Consider the following 18,430-nt stretch of genomic DNA (forward strand, 5'->3'; position numbering starts at 1 on the left):
CAAATGACCAATGGAAGTACCTGAATTCCTGCATCATCTTCCTCTTCAGGATGTGGTGATCCTAGTGGTGTTTTTTCCACATCTGAGTTTTCAGAACCTTCCTTTCCCTTGTTGACCTTTTTCTTCACTGCATTAGATTCTGATTCTGCTTTCTTGTTACTGAAATAGAATACCTTTAATTAGTATTGTATATACAAATCTGTTCCTATTTTGAAATGAAGTAGATTTCCAGGAACTATTTCTGCTGTTTCAATTTCCACAATCTAATTAACTTTTTAAATATTATTTTATAAATGCTATTAGACCCATTTTATTTATTTATTTATTTATTTATTTATTAAACTTCTATACCGCCCTTCTCCCGAAGGATTCAGGGCCGTTTACAGCCAATAAAAACATACACAGAACAAAAGTTAAAAACATAATTAAAAAACTGATTATAAAATGGCCTAATAAAGTTAAAACTAATACAAAACCACCATAAAAACCCCACTTAAAATTTTCCATCAGGCTAGCCCCACTCGGTGAAATAAAAAAGTCTTGAGCTCGCGTTTAAAAGACCAGAGGTCGGGAAGTTGGCGCAACCCAGGAGGCAACTCGTTCCAAAGGGCAGGAGCCCCCACAGAGAAGGCCCTCCCCTGGGGGCCGCCAGTCTACATTGCTTGGCTGACGGCACTCTGAGGAGGCCCTCCCTATGGGAGTGCACAGGTCGATGGGAGGCTATAGGTGGCAGTAGGCAGTCATGTAAGTAACCCGGTCCTGTACCATGGAGCGCTTTAAAGGTGATAACCAACACCTTGAATTGCACCTGGAAGACCATCGGCAACCAGTGCAGACTGCACAGGAGAGGTATTATATGGGAGCATCGTGGAGCCCTTTCTATTACCCGCGCAGCCGCATTCTGGACCAGTTGAAGTCTCCTGGTGCTCTTCAAGGGGAGCCCCATGTAGAAAGCATTGCAGTAGTCCAGGCGGGACTATTGCAAGTTGTATATAACCAATATAAATACAAAAAAGTCAGTTTGTTGAAAATGTTAACAAAGGATACACAATAAAACAAATTAAGAAAAGTAACTGAAGAACAAATATTGACATATTTATCTTAAGCAGCATACTGACCCTGTATTACCTTCCTTTAGAATTCTCCTTTCTAAGGTGGATATCTCAATACTGCGTAAGTCAGTATTAAAATGGGGCATGGATAGAAATAAAGAACTTACATAAAAAAGTAAATTACTGGTCTCCAGTAAATAAAATTTAGGCACTTCTAAAACGATATAAGTAGAACATTGAGCATTTATAATGTCTTCATATTGCCAAGAGTAATGACAGTAGAGTAAGCATATGGGAATGTTAAATCTGTTGAGATTGATATTGTATTCAGAACAGAAATTGGAATTTTTGCTTCCATGTGGGATTTCTGAAAACTATTCCCATAGCAGATGAAGCAAAAATTAGTAAATTTGGATGTAAGATGTACATGTTATTTAAAGACAAAATCATGAATATTCAGCTGAAATCACTTTGATAACTTGAAAAACACACATGAAAACATACACAATTTCACAGAACTCAATCAGATGTTATGTCAAATTCCTAGAAATTGTACATGTACTTTTGTCAAATGTATTCATGATATTCAGAATCCAAGAAAGAAGGAAGGAGAGATTGGATAATTTACTGAGTTAAATGTTTTCATTTGACATTTTATGTTTAAGTCGAACAAAAAGGTTTCTAAAGAGACTGATCGAGAATCATTCTAATCCATTATTTTTACAAAGAATAAAGAATAAAATTCTTTATACTTTCAAAATGTCAATTTATAAACACACATTTAATTTTCAAAAAGCTCAAAAAAAATTCTGAAACTGCCGAACATTGGTTGATACGTGTTAAGAGTCAAAAGACAATCATTTTCTTCAAAATGAATCTTCACAACTGTTCTGTTTCCAACCATGCCAGTGTATATATACTACATGGACAGTAGCCTCCCCTACTATGAGGCTCCATTTCCAGCATTTATTTCCGCTCTAACTGCCACAAATTATACAATGCTACAGCTGAATGCAGGGCCCCTTTCCTTTCATCTGCACGCCAAGAGCAATCAGATTACCCTGGTAACCAGTGATCACATGACCAGCACCTGCTCTTTTGGCTGGATGCCACTGACTAAAGCCATCTGCTTCCCTCAATCAGCTTTCAAACATTTTCAACACCTGCGCTGCAGCATTTTGTGGTTTCTTTTATCAAATCAGTGGAAAACTGCTTCCCAAACTTTACATATTTCTTAAATTTGTTTAAATCAAAGGTAAGCCTGTCGTGCTTGAACTGTTGCCAGATAAAGCAAGTCGACAGGTTACTACTTTTTACTGGTGACCTCTATCAATCAGACCATACAGTTTAGCTTAATAATGGTTAGCATACCTTGTGCGCAATACTGCTTATGGGTGGCTAGCTTGACATATTGATGAATTCTTTAGAGCAAGTTTGATAACATGCTAATATTCTAAAAAGCTAAAAAGTGGTTATGTGCTTTGTATTCTCTATTTTTTAAGACAGAAAATTCAAGTACTTACACAGAAAGAAGTTTCACTCTGAATTGTCTGCAGAACCAGCTGTGCTTTTTTTTTTTTTAATTAATATCACCCACACCCATCAACTAGAGCGAGGGAATGACTCTAGACAAACAAGATGCACTTAAGACTTCTGGTTGTTTCAGACTGGGCTCAATGTCTTCTACATAGTTTTCTACCACTGAATTCTTCATTTCAGAACCCTAACTATGTGGAGACGGATAAGAAACTTGCTACTCATAAAAATGATCAGCAGTCTTTTCTTGATCTACTGCAAATTATCCAGAAACTAACTATAGATGCTAACTTATTTTCTGCTGAGATAGATAGGTAGACAGTGTGGAAGAACAGGCTGCTGGGAAAATTGCAGGCACCTGTGTTGTCTTTTACCCCACTTATTTGAGCCTTCTACCCAGTGGCAGCACAGCAGAATTGCTTATAAAAGGCTTAAGTTTGAAACAGGTGGGGGAGGAGATATGTGGGTTTTTATAATTCAGCAACAGAAAAACAAAGATGCTAAATAAAAGGTATTTTCTTCACAGACAAGGAAAGGGTTTGGAAGAAAATGAAGAGGCACAGCCAAGACCCATGTTGCGAAAATGCCAACGCTTTACATGCTGCCTTTAATAAGGTAGAAATTAAGAATAAAAGAAATCCTAGAAAAGAATTAGGAAGAGGATTTAAAGATAGACCAGACTGTGTAAAAATAAAATAGTGGCATATTAGTAGTAATAGTAAAATAGCTATAGTAATAGCACACTAGTACCCGTTTTCCCCCACACCAGGTCTTATTTTGGAGGTGGGGGGTCATCCACTGACTCATTTCAATTACGCAAGTCATCCCCAGCCTCCTTTTCACTGTCGGAGGCCTTTAGGAACTTCTTCTGCAGCCAGCAAGGCTTTCCTGAAGGCCTCTGCAGCCAATAACAGAGCTCCAGATCAATCTGGAGCTCTGTTATCTGCTGCAGAGGCCTTCAGGAAAGCCTTGCAAGCAGAATAAATGGGCTGGCAAGGCAGGTGTCGGGGTGTGAGGCCTGGCTGCAACTGTCCAAAGTTAAGTAATAGGGCAGCTCCAAAACGCCCCCATCCCTACCCTAGCTTAATTTTTACCCGTGCACCTTGGAGTGGGCGGGGTCTTAATTAGGGCTTATTTGGGGGGGTAGGGCTTATATTGGGCACATGTAATAATCAAGCTAGAATTTACTTTTGGGATAGGTCATATTTTCAGGGAAACACAGTCGTAGAAACAGTATGTCCACAATGTGCTTTTTCAAAAGACAGTTGACATTTTGCTTCTCCTCCAAGAATTTCTTCAGTTCTAACTGAATGGTGGAGGATGGAAGGATTTATATTCCTTGCAATCATCTGGTTGTTAGCATTCTTTCTGAGACTGGTTGAGGCCACTTAGAGGTTTATCTGTGCCCTCAGGGTCACTCGAATAGTGCAAATGGATGTAGAACCTTTTTGGAACTGCTGAAAGGACTGTGTTATAACCAGGAGACAGTTAGTGTCATATCTTTCTCTCTCTCTGCTGAGACAGGGCTGTTCAATCTTAATGTAGATGGCCTCTTTAACCCCTCTTTCAAACCAGTAGTCCTCTCTGTCCAAAATATGGATTTTGTACAGTAGATTTCTCCAATGTACAGATCAATGTACATGTCTCACTGCATTATACTGCATATAGCACACTGCTCAGTTTGTGTCTGGATCAGGGGTGGTTCCAAAATATTTTATTACCAGTTCTGTGGGTGTGGCTTATTTGGTGGGCATGGCTTGGTAGTCATGTGACTGAGTGGGCGTGACCAACTTGAAGTCACTCAGGGCAAGATGGGTAGTTGTGAGTGACATCATGTTGGCCACGCCCACTGAGTCACATGACCGATGCTGCAGAGACAGGGCGATTTCTCCCAGGGGACAGCCAGGGCTTCGCTGCCTCCTCTTTTCCTCAGAGGAGCTGCCTCCAAGTCTTTGTGAAGGGGGAAACACAGATACACACACACACACATGGCCATCACCTCCGCTGCCGCTTCTCACCACTCTTAAAGTTGATAAAGAGCTGGAAGACGTTTTCTTAGATCTCTGACGCTCCAACAATGACTTGGGGGAGATTTAAGGAAATGTTGTGTCTTGCCCGCCCTCAGAGCAGCCGGGGCCTTCTTATCTGCTCCCGAACACGGAGGAATGTATGCCTCCCGGCCCCAGTCCTGGCTCCATGCCCAGACAAACTGCAGAAGAAGGAGCACCTCCTGGCCCCAGCCCTGACTCCATGCCCAGGCAAACGGAGCAGCTAGACCCCTCCCCCTCCTCCACAGCATGTGAGCCTGAGGAGGGTTTATTACCAACAGCTGATTGGAGTGACTCTCGCATCAGAAGATTGGATAGGCAGAGGCAACAGAAGGAAGGAGGCAGGCCTTAATGAGTGCTGAGTCATGGAGCCACACCCCATGGCCTATATAAAGGATCTGCTTTCTGGCAGTCTCTGAGTCAGGCAAAGTCGAACTTATCTTGCTGAAGTCACTTACTGGTCTCCTGCCTGCTCTGAGGACTTTGCTAGGACTTTGGGCAGAGCTGCAGAGGCAAGCCTGATTCGGATTTCCCTGACCCGGCCGTCAGCGGAGGAGTGGGACACGACAGGAAAGGTCTTCCAGCTCTTCACAATAGACTTTAAGAATGGTGAGAAGCGGCAGCAGAGGCGACAGGGGCTTGTGTGTGGGTGTGCGTGGGTGTGCGTCCTTCCGCAGTCCTCTCCCGGGGCACAGCCGGAGCACAGCCAGGGCTTCGCCGCCTCTTTTCCTCAGAGGAGCTCCCTTCAAGTCATTGTGAAGGGACACACACACATACAAGCATACACTGCCCTGTCACCTCCACTGCTGCTTCTATTGCTGCCTGTTTCTCGCCATTCTTAAAGTCGATCGTTAAGAGCTGGAAGACGTTTCCTTAGATCTCCACCAAGTCATTGCTGGAGCGTCAGGGCTGTGTGTGTATGTGTGTGTTTGTGTCTCCCTTCACAAGGACTTGGAGGCAGCTCCTCCGAGGAAAAGAGGTGGCGGCGAAGCCCTGGCTGTTCGCCAGGAGAGGACCGCGGAGGGACACACACACACACACACACACACACACACACACACGTCGCCTCCACTGTCGCTTCTCACCACTCTTAAAGTTGATCGTTAAAGAGCTGGAAGACGTTTTCTTAGATCTCTGAGGCTCCAACAATGACTTGGGGGAGATCTAAGGAACGTCTTCCAGCTGTTCATGATAGACTTTAAGAATGGTGAGAAGGAGCAGCGGAGGCGACAGGGTCTTTTGTGTGTGTGTGCGTGTGCGTGTGTGTGTGTGTGTGTGTGTGCGTGCACGCGCATCCCTCCATGGTCCTCTCCCGGGGAACCGCCAGGCTTCACCACCTCCTCTTTTCCTCAGAGGAGCTGCCTTTAAGTCCTTGCGAAGGGACACACACACTCTCACAGCCGTCGCCTCCACTGCCGCTTCTTTTGCTGCCTGTTTCTTGCCATTCTTAAAGTGTCGTGTCCTACTCCTCCGCTGACGACCGGGTCAGGGAAATCCGAATCAGGCTTGCCTCTGCAGCTCTGCCCAAAGTCCTAGCAAAGTCCTCAGAGCAGGCAGGAGACCAGAAAGTGACTTCAGCAAGATAAGTTCGACTTTGCCTGACTCAGAGACTGCCAGAAAGCAGATCCTTTATATAGGCCATGGGGTGTGGCTCCATGACTCAGCATTCATTAAGGCCTGCCCCTCCCTTCCTTCTGTTGCCTCTGCCTATCCAGTCTTCTGATGCGAGGGTCACTCCAATCAGCAGCTGTTGGAAATAAACTTTCCTCAGGCTCACATGCTGTGGAGGAGGGGGAGGGGTCTAGCTGCTCCGTTTGCCTGTGCATGGAGCCAGGGCTGGGGTCGGGGGATGCTCCCTCATCTGCAGCCTGCTTGGGCATGGAGCCAGGGCTGGGACCGGGAGGTGTCCCCTCCTCTTCAGCTTGTCTGGGCATGGAGCCAGGACTGGGGCCGGGAGGCATACATTCCTCCATGTTCGGGAGCAGATAAGAAGGCCCCGGCTGCTGTGAGAGCGGGCAAGACACAACACAAAGTTAAGAGCTGGAAGACGTTTTCTTAGATCTCTGACGCTCTAACAATGACTTGGGAAGATCTAAGGAAATGTCTTCCAGCTCTTCACAATAGACTTTAAGGATGGCGAGAAATGGGCAGCAAAAGAAGCGGCAGTGGGGGCACAGGGGCTTGTGTGTGTGTGTGTGCGTGCGTGTGTGTGTGTATGAGACATCTGGCCGCCCCCCCCCAGCACCGCCGCTGCCCCTCTCACCTCCAGCAAAGCAGCTCCGTCTCCTCGAAGGGCTGGCTGCCCACCCACTGGCCAGGCCAGAAGGCAGGCAAGCATGACAGGGCCACAGGGAAGGAAGCTAGCTAGCCGGGCGACCCCAACATGCTTGCCTGCTTTCCCAGTGGTCCCCTTGGCTAAGCCTGCTTGCCTGCCTTCCTCCCCCATCACCGCCATATTTTTTGGCTGCTTACCTTCCACGGAGGCTGGTTCAGAGTCGGGAAGGCAAGCTGACCCAAGTTTTCAGAGGCCCCCAGCCAGCCACTGCTGCTGGAAAGCGGCTGGCCAGGAAGCCTCTGAAAAGGCTTTTTTGCCAGCCGCTTTCTCTGCAGGCTGCCAAAAAGTCCCCATGTTCTTTGCACATGCGCATCCCATTGGACTTGCAAGGCAATGGGATGCACATGCGCAAAGAATATGGCGGTGATGAATATGACGGCCGGGGAACCGGTTCGAGGGCGTTACCATTACTACCGGTTCTCTGAACGCCAACAGATTTTTACTACCAGTTCTCCCAAACTGGTGCGAACCAGGAGCAACCCACCACTGGTCTGGATATTTTATCCTTGGGGTGGACAAACGTCTGTCTTAGTGTATTTCTGAGTTTAAAATGTGTATGTATATTGTGTTGGTTGAAAATCCTCCTGAGCTTTTCAGATATTCCTGCAACGTATCGACTGATGTTACAGATTTGGGCTATTTGCTGGTATTCTGCTGTAGTTACAAACTCATCTTTCCATTTTTTACACTTGTCCTTTTGGACCTTCAGTTTGTCAAAAAGCTCTTTGTACTACCATATTGGTCTTGTCAAATGTCCTATTTTAATTTCTTTGTGGTATTTAAGCGTTTATTACCTTGTTTTCAGAGTTTCCCAAGCATCCTGAACTGTTACTTTTGTTGAAGTCTGTTGAAGTCCGGTCTCTTAAAATCTAGAATACTAGTCTTTGTTCAGTTACTCTTGCCTGCATTATGGTGAAGGATAGTATGGCATAATCACTCTCTCCCAAATTTACAATTTCCACTCTCTCAACCATTTCATCCCTATTAATAAGTATTAAGCTGACCCTCTAGTTCCCTCCTCCACATTTGGAAGATAAAGTTGCCAGTATGCACATGAGGAACATTTTCAATCTCTCACTTGTTTTCCAGTTGATGTCAGGGTAGTTAAAGTCCCCCATCTCTACAATGGCATGTTTATGTATCACAAGAACCAAAATCTTGCAAGAATTTAGCACTCTTTACTTGAAATCCTATAAACTTCTACTGAAGAAGTCTTGCGAAACTAGGTGACCGGTGAGAATTTTGTTCTGTCTTTCTCTGTCTATATAAACAGACATACTTACATACCAGCTCACTCTCCAGATGCCTTTTCAGGATATTGGTGCATTCGTACAGCACTGTATTATTAATTATCCATACTATACATTACAGTGTATTTGGGGAAAACAATGCTATAGGTATACCACAAAGATGTATAATGGCCCTTAGGCATAACATTTTGCACTCTTGGTACAGTATATGGACAGTATCAATTTCTTGTACTGCACAAGCAGAACCTTTATAGTTATTCAATTGTCTGGGGAAAAAGATACAGCTGAAGGATTTTAAGGCATCCTTTCTTATTCATGTCTTCTACAAGTCTATAAAGGTTATATAAAAGCATATTGGGAGTGTGTAAAATGTCTCCTGTTCACAAAGATAATTTTTACAACACAAATAAAAAACTAAGTAAAATATTTTATAAAATCTATCTTTATTTTTATATAAATGTTCTGTTAACATTCCTCACATAGATTAAAATTCACCTCTATCTACAAGAATGTTTTGAACTGGAAGGCTGGAACTACATTTAGCTCTGAACGTAAGGTAAGGATTGCCTCCAACTTTCCCATCCATCAACCTCTCCACACACACACATCTGTGCCCTTTGGCTGTCCTGCATCCTGCCATGTAGGGCAGAAAGCAGTCCCAGAAATGCACAGCCCAAACACAATCCCAGATACCTGCACTCTAAGACACCTGCTGCCGTATGCTCTGCCACCTCAGTAAACTTTGTCATCTTTCTGTTCTGTTGATGATGAGGCATGCCCAGCTTGGCAGACAGGCGGAGAGTAAGCTGCTTTGCATTGTGAAAAAAAAAGGGGGCGACTGCTTTCAGCTCCCCCTTTTTCACAGTGCAACCCAAAGTCAGCCTGAGTAACCAGGACAGACACATCTCAAAACCAGTGAAGATGAGGGTAGTTGATACAGGGTGACGGGTAGAAAGATAGGTGGGGGGTGGGGTAAGGTTGGAGTGCCGCTACAATAATAAGCATGGCTGGGCTGCGAAGCATCCAAATTTTGATCACATGGTGCTTCTGCAAGGGACAGAATTTAGGAAATTGATATTCCATTTGTTCAGCACCATCATCACTTTAAAAGGTCACTGTATGAGTACTGGTCAAATCAAAGACTACGTCTAGCTTTCCCAGACAATTCATTTTTTCCTTCGCTTTCCTCTCAAAATTGTGTGTCCTCTTTTCTCTCACAATACTGTTTCTTATTCTGCTTCATTAACTACATCTTTATATGAATAAATTATTGCACATCTTAATATACTCAACCAATGCATCTTATTCTATAATGTAGTATACATCTAGAAAACCATATATGACTCTTATTCCTCTTTCATAATTCAGAAACATTTCAGCCAAATAAATTATCAAAACATTGTAACATAGTAAATAAATGGGGAAAAAATTCTATTAGGATTATAATCTATAGTTTCAGTAGTACTAGGCTGATTCCTAATATAGGCAGTCCCTGGGACTTTGTTTTGCAACCATTTGGTTATTATTCTTAAATTATTTTCTCATGGAGGTGGAGTTTCCTTCAGTTACTTCTTTTTTCTATTAAAGTTACATTAATAAACTGCCATGTTGCCAACCTAATATTGACTATTTTTAAAACATTTTACTAAAACTAGACTGCAAGAATTTAATCAAAAATTTCTCAAATTTAACTGTTAATGTGAAAATTAAGATACAGACAGTACTGCTATTTTATAAATTAGGGAAATACAAGTCTTTCAGGTCAACAACCATATGTAGGTCATTCATTTATTAGTTAGATTTATATCTCACTTTTTCTTTAGGAGCTCAAGGTGGCGTACTTGGCAATCCCACTGAATGACAACATAGACGGCTCTGGGACAGAATAACTAGCCAAAACAAAGAGCTTCCATGGCTGTGAATGTCTCCAGTCCTAATCCTAATCCAACTTTTACATCATGCAAGTGGTATACTAGGATCACAACTCAAAGCAGATTACTAACTGAATTTGATTTATTTAAATTTGATTGAAGTAGTTAAATACAATTAACATTATTCCTCTTCTATTTAATAAATGTCTTTATATTATTTTAAAATCACAATTTACTGTTAATTTTTGGTAATACAATTGCTTTCAAGACTTCATGCAACCTTTAGTTTATCAGCATATGCAATTATGGATTAAATACCATACAATCTAAATATTTATTAAATACCTAGTGATTCACATAAATTATTTTACTAAAATAATTTAACAAGTGCAGTAATATAGTCAGCATTTTCCTTAAGTGGCAGATGTGAAAAATGACATAATGAGATATGCAGTCAATACAGCTAACCTCCTATACTTCCCTCTCTCCATCCCGGTAGCACAAAGATAACCCACAAAGGTCTATTGGCTTACTGATTCTGGAGGAAGCAGGCCAGAGCTAAATCTTCAGTGGTGATGAGATTGGCTGCTTTGGAAGCAGGTGCCAACCTTTTCCACCAGCAAACAAAGAAAAGATATTCAGTTTCAAGGAAGCCAAGAAGCAACTTTATCTCTGGCATGCAGTAAAGCCCATACTCCTGTATTGTACTGCTATCCTGAAAAGGAAGAATAAGAGCTATCTTGCTGTCTTCTAGTGAGACAAGAAAATAGAGTTGAATGCAGCACTTTTCTTTGAATAAAGCTAAATTCTTTCTGCATAAGGTACAGATATATCTCACCTCCAAGAAACTAGCATCTGCTAGTGAACAACTCCTTGGGCATCCTGTAGCCTCATAGTTGCACACTTGAACCTGGAGACTGGCATCTTAATCCCCAGTATACCAACTGATGGACCAAGGTCTCATATTAACTTATAAATCATATATTGTTAACGTACTTTTAGAACAATGTCCCAATGATGCTTTTCAAAGCTGCTTTTTTAGGACAATGCTTCTTTCTATGTCAGTCAGGAATTGCTGGAGGAATTGTAAAACTGATCAGTGGTTCTCAACCTGTGGTCCAGACACTGGAGGTCACAGGGGATCCACAAAGGCTTAAAGAAATGTTATGATTTATCTTATTTTTCCATCTATGACACCCCCATGTATAAGACCTCCCCTTTTCTTATCCAAAATTCAGAAATCAGGCAAAAACTGTCTCAGGCGGTGGGCAGGGTCTGCGCATAAGGCAGCAGCCCAGGGCCAAAGCGCCAGCAGAATGCCAGAGGGTCGGGAGAGGATGCTGAAGCAAGCGGGCATCCTACCTGCAGCACCCATGCTGATTGCCTCTTCCTGGCCAGAGCTGGAATGCTACCATGTTTAAGTGCCAGTAGATGCCAGCCTTCCCTCCAGTGGGCCTGGGCAACTGCTAGAGAGAGACTGGCTCGTTTCAGTGCCTGGCGCCCAGATGCCTTTGCTTCCCCCAAGCATTTCTTTGCCTACCTGATTTCCAGATCTGTCGCGTTTCTCGGTCGAGTCGTGTGCAGGGAATTAATGTAGGGAAACAAGTTTGTGGGACTAAAAAAAACCTTCAATCAATCAATTCCAACTTCTCGTGAAAAAAAAAAGATCTTGTGAAGTTGGAATTGATTAATTGAACCTTTTTTTTAGTCCCACAAACTTCTTTCCCTGCACACAATGGCGAGAAAGCTAGTTGTATCTAGCAAGACTGCTTGCCCCAAACAGAATCTGTACGTCCAACACTTGCCTGAAATCATACTTGCTGACAATCCCCATACCTCATGAAGCACAAAAAAGGACACTTGGAGGCAAGCATTCTCTGCATAACTTCTCCTCCTGAACATTGCCTTCCCATCAAATAAAAGAACTATACTCTCACTTTTAATGTCCATGAAATTTTTAAAAGTTTGGATCTTTAAATGTGTGCTTTGGAACTGAGCCAAGAATAGGCAATATACTTGGGGAATTATTTTGATATTATAATGTTTTATAATTTTTATGACATTAGTTCTGTTGAAAGTATTTATTATACTTTTATAATGTGGATAAACTATTAAATTATTGTTATGTTATACATAGTATACTGTGCTGTAAGCCAGTCAGATGATTGAAGTAGCATAAAATAATTGGTAATAAATAAAGTCAATCTGTTTGGAAGTTCACTGGGAGGATCAAGTAGTAAGAAATCCCATGGGCTCTTTGCTGCATACCTATATCTACATACCAGGGGTGGGTTCTACTTACCTTTACTACCGGTTCGCAACGGGAGCGCACGCTTGCGCTTTGCTCGCACTTCTGCACATATCATCAATTATGACGTTCGGGTGGGTGGGCGGAGCCTCCCACCACTTTTACTACCAGTTTCCAAAACCGGACAGAACCGGGAACAACCCACCACTGTTACATACATACACAGACACCAAGGACTTGAAAAAGGTTATTGTGTAATGCATACACTTATTACTAGACATTTCTTTTCACTAAGGTATCTTTAATTTTAAAGCTGCTAACTTACTGAAAGTTAACTTTAAAAATTGTGTTCAATTAGCATTTTCATAAGGTACTGCAATAGGAAATTAACAAAAAATAAAATGTACGTTACCAAATAATTCAAGAAATGAAGACAATCAAATATTATTCAATTTCTGAAGCAAAGTTGATGTACTGTGGCATTTAAAACTTGCTAAGCAACATGATATCATTATTAATAAAAAATAATATTTTTATGAGATACGTGCTTAAATCTAAAAATACAAACTTATGTTTCAAGAGCAACAAACATGATTAGGAGACTGGAGACTAAAACATATGAAGAACGGTTGCAGGAACTGGGTATGTCTAGTTTAATGAAAAGAAGGACTAAGGGAGACATGATAGCAGTGTTCCAATATCTCAGGGGCTGCCACAAAGAAGAGGGAGTCAAGCTATTCTCCAAAGCACCTGAAAGCAGGACAAGAAGCAATGGGTGGAAACTAATCAAGGAGAGAAGCAACTTAGAACTAAGGAGAAATTTCCTGACAGAACAATCAATAAGTGGAACAACTTGCCTCCAGAAGTTGTGAATGCTCCAACACTGGAAATTTTTAAGAAAATGTTGAATAGCCATTTGTCTGAAATGGTGTAGGATTTCCTGCCTGGGCAGAGGGTTGGACTAGAACACCTCCAAGGTCCCTTCCAATGTTATGTTAACTATCTCAAGAACCCTGGTCTTCCAGCTTCTAATTCATACCTTAATCATTACACCACGGTGATTTTTTATTACTTTTTTTTTTTACTATGACTGAAGAAGCATACAAAAACAACGATGCCCAACCTATAACCTCTACACCAAGTTATACAGTTTTTATGTAAGGACTTTAAAAATCAGGCAGATCGCATTCATGATACACACAGCAACTAGCACTGAGATCAGGAACATTTAATTCCTTCCTCCTGTAATGATTACACTAGATTCTTCTTAATGCTATAGATATATGCTATGGATTGTCCTTCATGCAATATCAGAAGATTTAAGTCAGAACTTAAATCTTCTTACCACCTATTCTATGCAGCAGTGATGGGGAACCTTTTCGGCACCGAGTGCTGAAAAGGGAACACACGCATGCATGCGTGGCACCAAGTGCTAAAAAGGGAGTACTTTGCGCATGTGTGCGCACTTTGTATACTTGTCAGGGCTGCGACAAGGAACAGGAGCTGCCATGGGGGCATACAGCCACTGGATAAGGTAGTTCTATTCTCCAGAGTGCACACGCACATCTGCAAGCAAGACTTCCGATTACAGCCGCGCATGCACACGGGCCGATCAACTGGCCGGTGCACATGCTCATGCTGGAAAACAGAAAACCAGCTCTTCCAGTTTCCAGCACTGCCACATACGCAAAGGCCAGCTGATAGGTATGTGAGCATGCCTGCCAGAAACCCAGAAGAGGAACGGGCAACGCCGCATCTGGCAGGCCACATGGGTCTGTGTGCCATTTCAGGCACGCGTGCCATAGGTTCACCCGCCATCACGGCTAGTGTTCCTTCCTAAAACTAGCTTGAATTGGGGGGGGGGGGAATGGTAGACAAGATACAGAAAGACCAATATAAAAGTATATTATAGTCAGGTTTGTTTGTATTAGGACCGTGATGGTGAACCTGTGGCATACAGACCTCTCGGCAGGCATGACAGCCGTCACCCCAGTCAAGCTTCACCGTGCATGCGGGTGCACCTCCCGCTGGCCAGCTGGTCTTCAGGTCTTTGCCGCGCATGCGCGGGGCTGTTCACATGGCATTTTGGGGGGTTGTGTGCACCCCCACCCCATTTTGGGCCTGGAAAGCCTCCTGCACCAACCTGGAAGCCAAAATGGGGCACCTGGGGCTGAGGCGCAGGGGCAGGGGCAGGGCACATGCACCGGGATGCTCATGTTGCAATTTGGGGGTTCAGGCATGCACATGTGCTTTCGCACGCATGTGCACTTTTGACACTCAGCATCAAAAAGGTTAACCATCACTGTATTAGGATAATGGTAGGTTTTCACATCTGTATATCATCACACTGAATTTGAAAAGAAACATTCAAGATATAAGCGAAGTGAAGACCTTCAACTCAAAGGGTTTGACAAAAGTGTGGTATTAATCATTGAGAAATTGCAGCCACTTTAATTCACCCAGACCAAAACTTATCATTTTCCCAATATATACAAAGCTAATTATAATTAAAAGGATCAATAACCCAACAAAATGGGCCGCAGGGACTAAAAAGTAGCTAGAGAAAGCTATATAAGTTATCTGCTATCTTTTATATCCTTGCAAATCTGTGGTAGACTTATAGTATTGCTTCATATCTGCTGTTCAGAACACACAAAGTAACTATAATATCCATTACTACACTATAATCACAATGTACTTTTTGCTGCGTACAGCAATCATACATTTCATATTTTTTTCTTATCTGTATCACAGCAGTAGATCAAAAAGATAAATGAAGTACCTTTAAAGAATTGAAAAGCTTTTGTTTGACAATCACTTAGCTTATTGATCCAGTTGATTTAATTGTGAATATTGTTGGACAGATTTATCATTTTTTGGAACTCCTTAATATATATGAGTACAGTTTTTTCTACAGGTTTTAAAGATTGCCTGCATTTTAAACTCAGTTGAATGACTTCAAGCTTAAAAATATGAACGTGATGTATAGGAAAAATATCATACTTAATTTGTTTAACCTAACTTGTTTGCATACTAATAGTTCTAAGCTTTTCTTTAAAAAATATGTTGAGTTCCGTTCCACAAAATACATAAAATTAACAAAAGTTCCTTAAATTATATATTTACATGATAAAATAGTTATGCAGTGCAGAAAGAAAAGGGGCTGAAAATAAAAGAAACGAGGATCAAGCTTCCTCTATAAATGTATCCAAAACAGGTTTCATTATTCCTGAAAAAACATGTCATGCAACCAACTTTCAAGTGCCTTATTTATTACATTTCTAATATTTAAAAACAAAACAATAAATAAATGCAAAGATCTATACTTCTGGGATAGTGGGTCATGAAATGAGCAATACAAAACTAAGTGTTTTCTCTATAAGGACAATCTTGTCACACATGAATATTCTGCTCCCCTGTTATATTATTTTTAGAATTCTTTTCAAATCAAATAAAGTCACATTATTAACAGTATAGTTAATAAATCTGGTCCCCTGATATAATGATTTTTTTTTAGAATTCTTTTCAAATCAAATAAAGTCACATTATTAACAGCATAGTTAAATTGAATTTGTGCCTTGCATGTTAAGATATATACCTATTACATCCTATTTTGGCACTGAAGTATTCACACAAAAAACTTTCCCTACCTTTCCCTCTCCCTCCCTCCCCCCATCCTTCCTCTCTTTCCCTCTGCCTGCCTGCATTTTCTTCCGTGATTAGCCAAGAATTTTGTGATTCTCATAAAGATAATTTAGAAAACTGCAATAAGATCCTATCTCATGGAAAATTTAAAAATACTTTCAGGATTCCAGTTATATTTACAATGTAGTTTCAACAGCACAAAATTTGGAATGAACAGTATAGAACCGTGATGGCGAACCTATGGCATGTGTGCCACAGGTGGCACACAGAGCCCTCTCTGAGGGCACACAAGCTGTCACCCCAGTCCATCTCCACCACGCATGCGCATGTGCCTCCCACCAACTATGCATGTGCCCCTGGGAAGTGGGGCGCATGTGGGAGACGCGTGCACGCAAGTGCGGAGGAGTAGGGTGCATTGCAGGGTTGCAGGTTGGTGCAAAAGGCTTTCCAGGTCCAAAATGGGGCACGGAGGGGCCTCAGGTGGCCCCCCCCATGCCCCATTTTGGGCCTGGAAAGCCTCCTGCACCAACCTGGAAGCCAAAACGGGCGCGGGGGTGGCCCTCATGTGTGGGACACATGCACGGGGATGTGCTTGCATTTTGGAGATTCGGGCATGCATTCACGTACACATTCGCTTTGGGCACTCAGCACCAAAAAGGTTAACCATCACTGATACAGAAGAATGCAGATATATCCTGTTTCCCCGCCAAAATGGTACTATAATGACAGAGGGACCAATTCTTAAGAACAAGTTAAGAGAAAGTGAATGGGTAGTTTAGTGAAGTCAGTGTCCCTGTATTAACTTCATCTTCTCAAACTCAGACTTGCAATTCTGATTGAAATTAAGGTTTATGTTTCTCTGCCCTGTAGCTGGGTCCAAATCAGCCTATAATACAATACATTTTGGAAACCACAAAAGAAAAACATTTTAGTTTGTGCTGGTTAATTCTAAATCAATATAAAACAATTTAAAATGGGTTATAATGAATCTTAAAACATTTCCACTAATTTAAACATATTAAACTTGCAAAACACTGGAACTATTTGTTGTCTTCCATACCTTGCTTTTTTGCTGGTCTTGGGTTTTGGTGTAGTGTGTTTTACTTTCTTCTCCTTTGGCTCTTTGGGGATCTTGGGGGTTTTGGGTGTCTTGGGTTCCCTAGGCTCCTTCTTCTCCTTGGGTTCCTTCAAATCCTTCGGATCCTTTTTCACCTTCGGTTTCTTTTTTTTCTTTTTTTCTTCCTGGGAGCTTTCTAGGGCTTTTCTGGTAGGATCTTGGTTATCAAGACCACTAGGAAAGCCTTCCTTACCAAATCCTTTGCTGGAACCTTCTGCAACAATATGATTGTTTTTCTTTTTCTTTTTCTTCTGCTGTGGTTGTAGCTCAATTGAGGGAAGGTAATCATCACTTTTCAAGAGCTGGGCATTCGGTCCACTAACCTGAGACATGTCTGGCACTGGTTTTTCTAGGAAGGGTTCTGATGGAGAATGCTAGGAAAAATAAATGAACATTAAATAACTAAATGCTTTAAATTAGTTCATGGAAAATATGCAGGTTATAAATCAATAACAAAAAATACATTTCAGGTTTTAAATGGAAAGCCATTCTAGAAACTGTTAATAAAGCATATTTCTGCTAGAATAGGAACTGAAACATGAAAGATAGGGTTACTTCAGTATGTTCAAACCCAAATGAAAAGGGGCAAAAGGTAAGAGAATATGAAAATACACATGATTCTTTTAACTGTAGATCTAGAATGACTTTATTGCCTTGTTCAAATTAATGAATAGCTTATTAAAATCACATAACCCTGTTTGTTATCGGTACATCAATGACTTGAAAAGGGACTGACAAATAAAATGCTATAAAAGAAAATTTGAAAAAACACACTGGCATATGTGCCAGAACATTAATTTGTACAAAATTAATATTCAAAGCAATTTAAAATGATATATGGTCCTGAAGCCTATTGCTTATCTCCTCTGTCCATGTTTTAAAACTTAACATTAGAATTGTAATCTGTTGTTCTTAAAAGAATTTAGGCCATTTATTTATTTCTTTAGGATATACACGGCCAATCAAGACTCACAGCAGTTTATAGCAATCCAATAAAAAGATACAACCTCTTAAAGTGACCACAATGTAAGTATTAAAATCAAACTTTGTTAAGCATCTAAAGGAAAAAGTAAACACAACCAAAATATATGAAAAAATAAAAATTAAAAATAAAAATACAATTAAAGTTAAAATATGGCAACTATTAACTAGCCACCAAACACTCTACAGAAGAGCAGGGTCGTAAGCAACTTCTAGAATGTTAAGAGAAATGGTGTAAAGGGGAAATTATTCCATATAGCAAAACAGTGTCAGAGAAATAGCACCTCCTTCTGCTTCACAAAATGAAATATATAACTAGAAGCTCTTCTCAGGAAGAGCAAAGCTGA

The 18,430-nt window shown here is 41.4% G+C and overlaps 1 protein-coding gene across 7 annotated transcripts in view; it reads right to left on the reverse strand.

The window, feature by feature from the left end:
• Positions 1–18,430, reverse strand: part of CHD7 (chromodomain helicase DNA binding protein 7) — a 210,996-nt gene that overhangs the window by 79,151 nt on the left and 113,415 nt on the right. For all 7 annotated transcript variants that reach the window (XM_058176202.1, XM_058176198.1, XM_058176200.1 and 4 more), the window contains 2 exons: positions 17,046–17,476; positions 21–159 (listed from right to left, as the gene is read on the reverse strand). In XM_058176202.1, the coding sequence (XP_058032185.1) occupies positions 21–159; positions 17,046–17,476 (570 nt within the window). The remainder of the gene's footprint in view (positions 1–20; positions 160–17,045; positions 17,477–18,430) is intronic.

The sequence above is a fragment of the Ahaetulla prasina genome, chromosome 3, assembly GCF_028640845.1.
Source record: "Ahaetulla prasina isolate Xishuangbanna chromosome 3, ASM2864084v1, whole genome shotgun sequence".
NCBI lineage: Eukaryota > Metazoa > Chordata > Lepidosauria > Squamata > Colubridae > Ahaetulla > Ahaetulla prasina.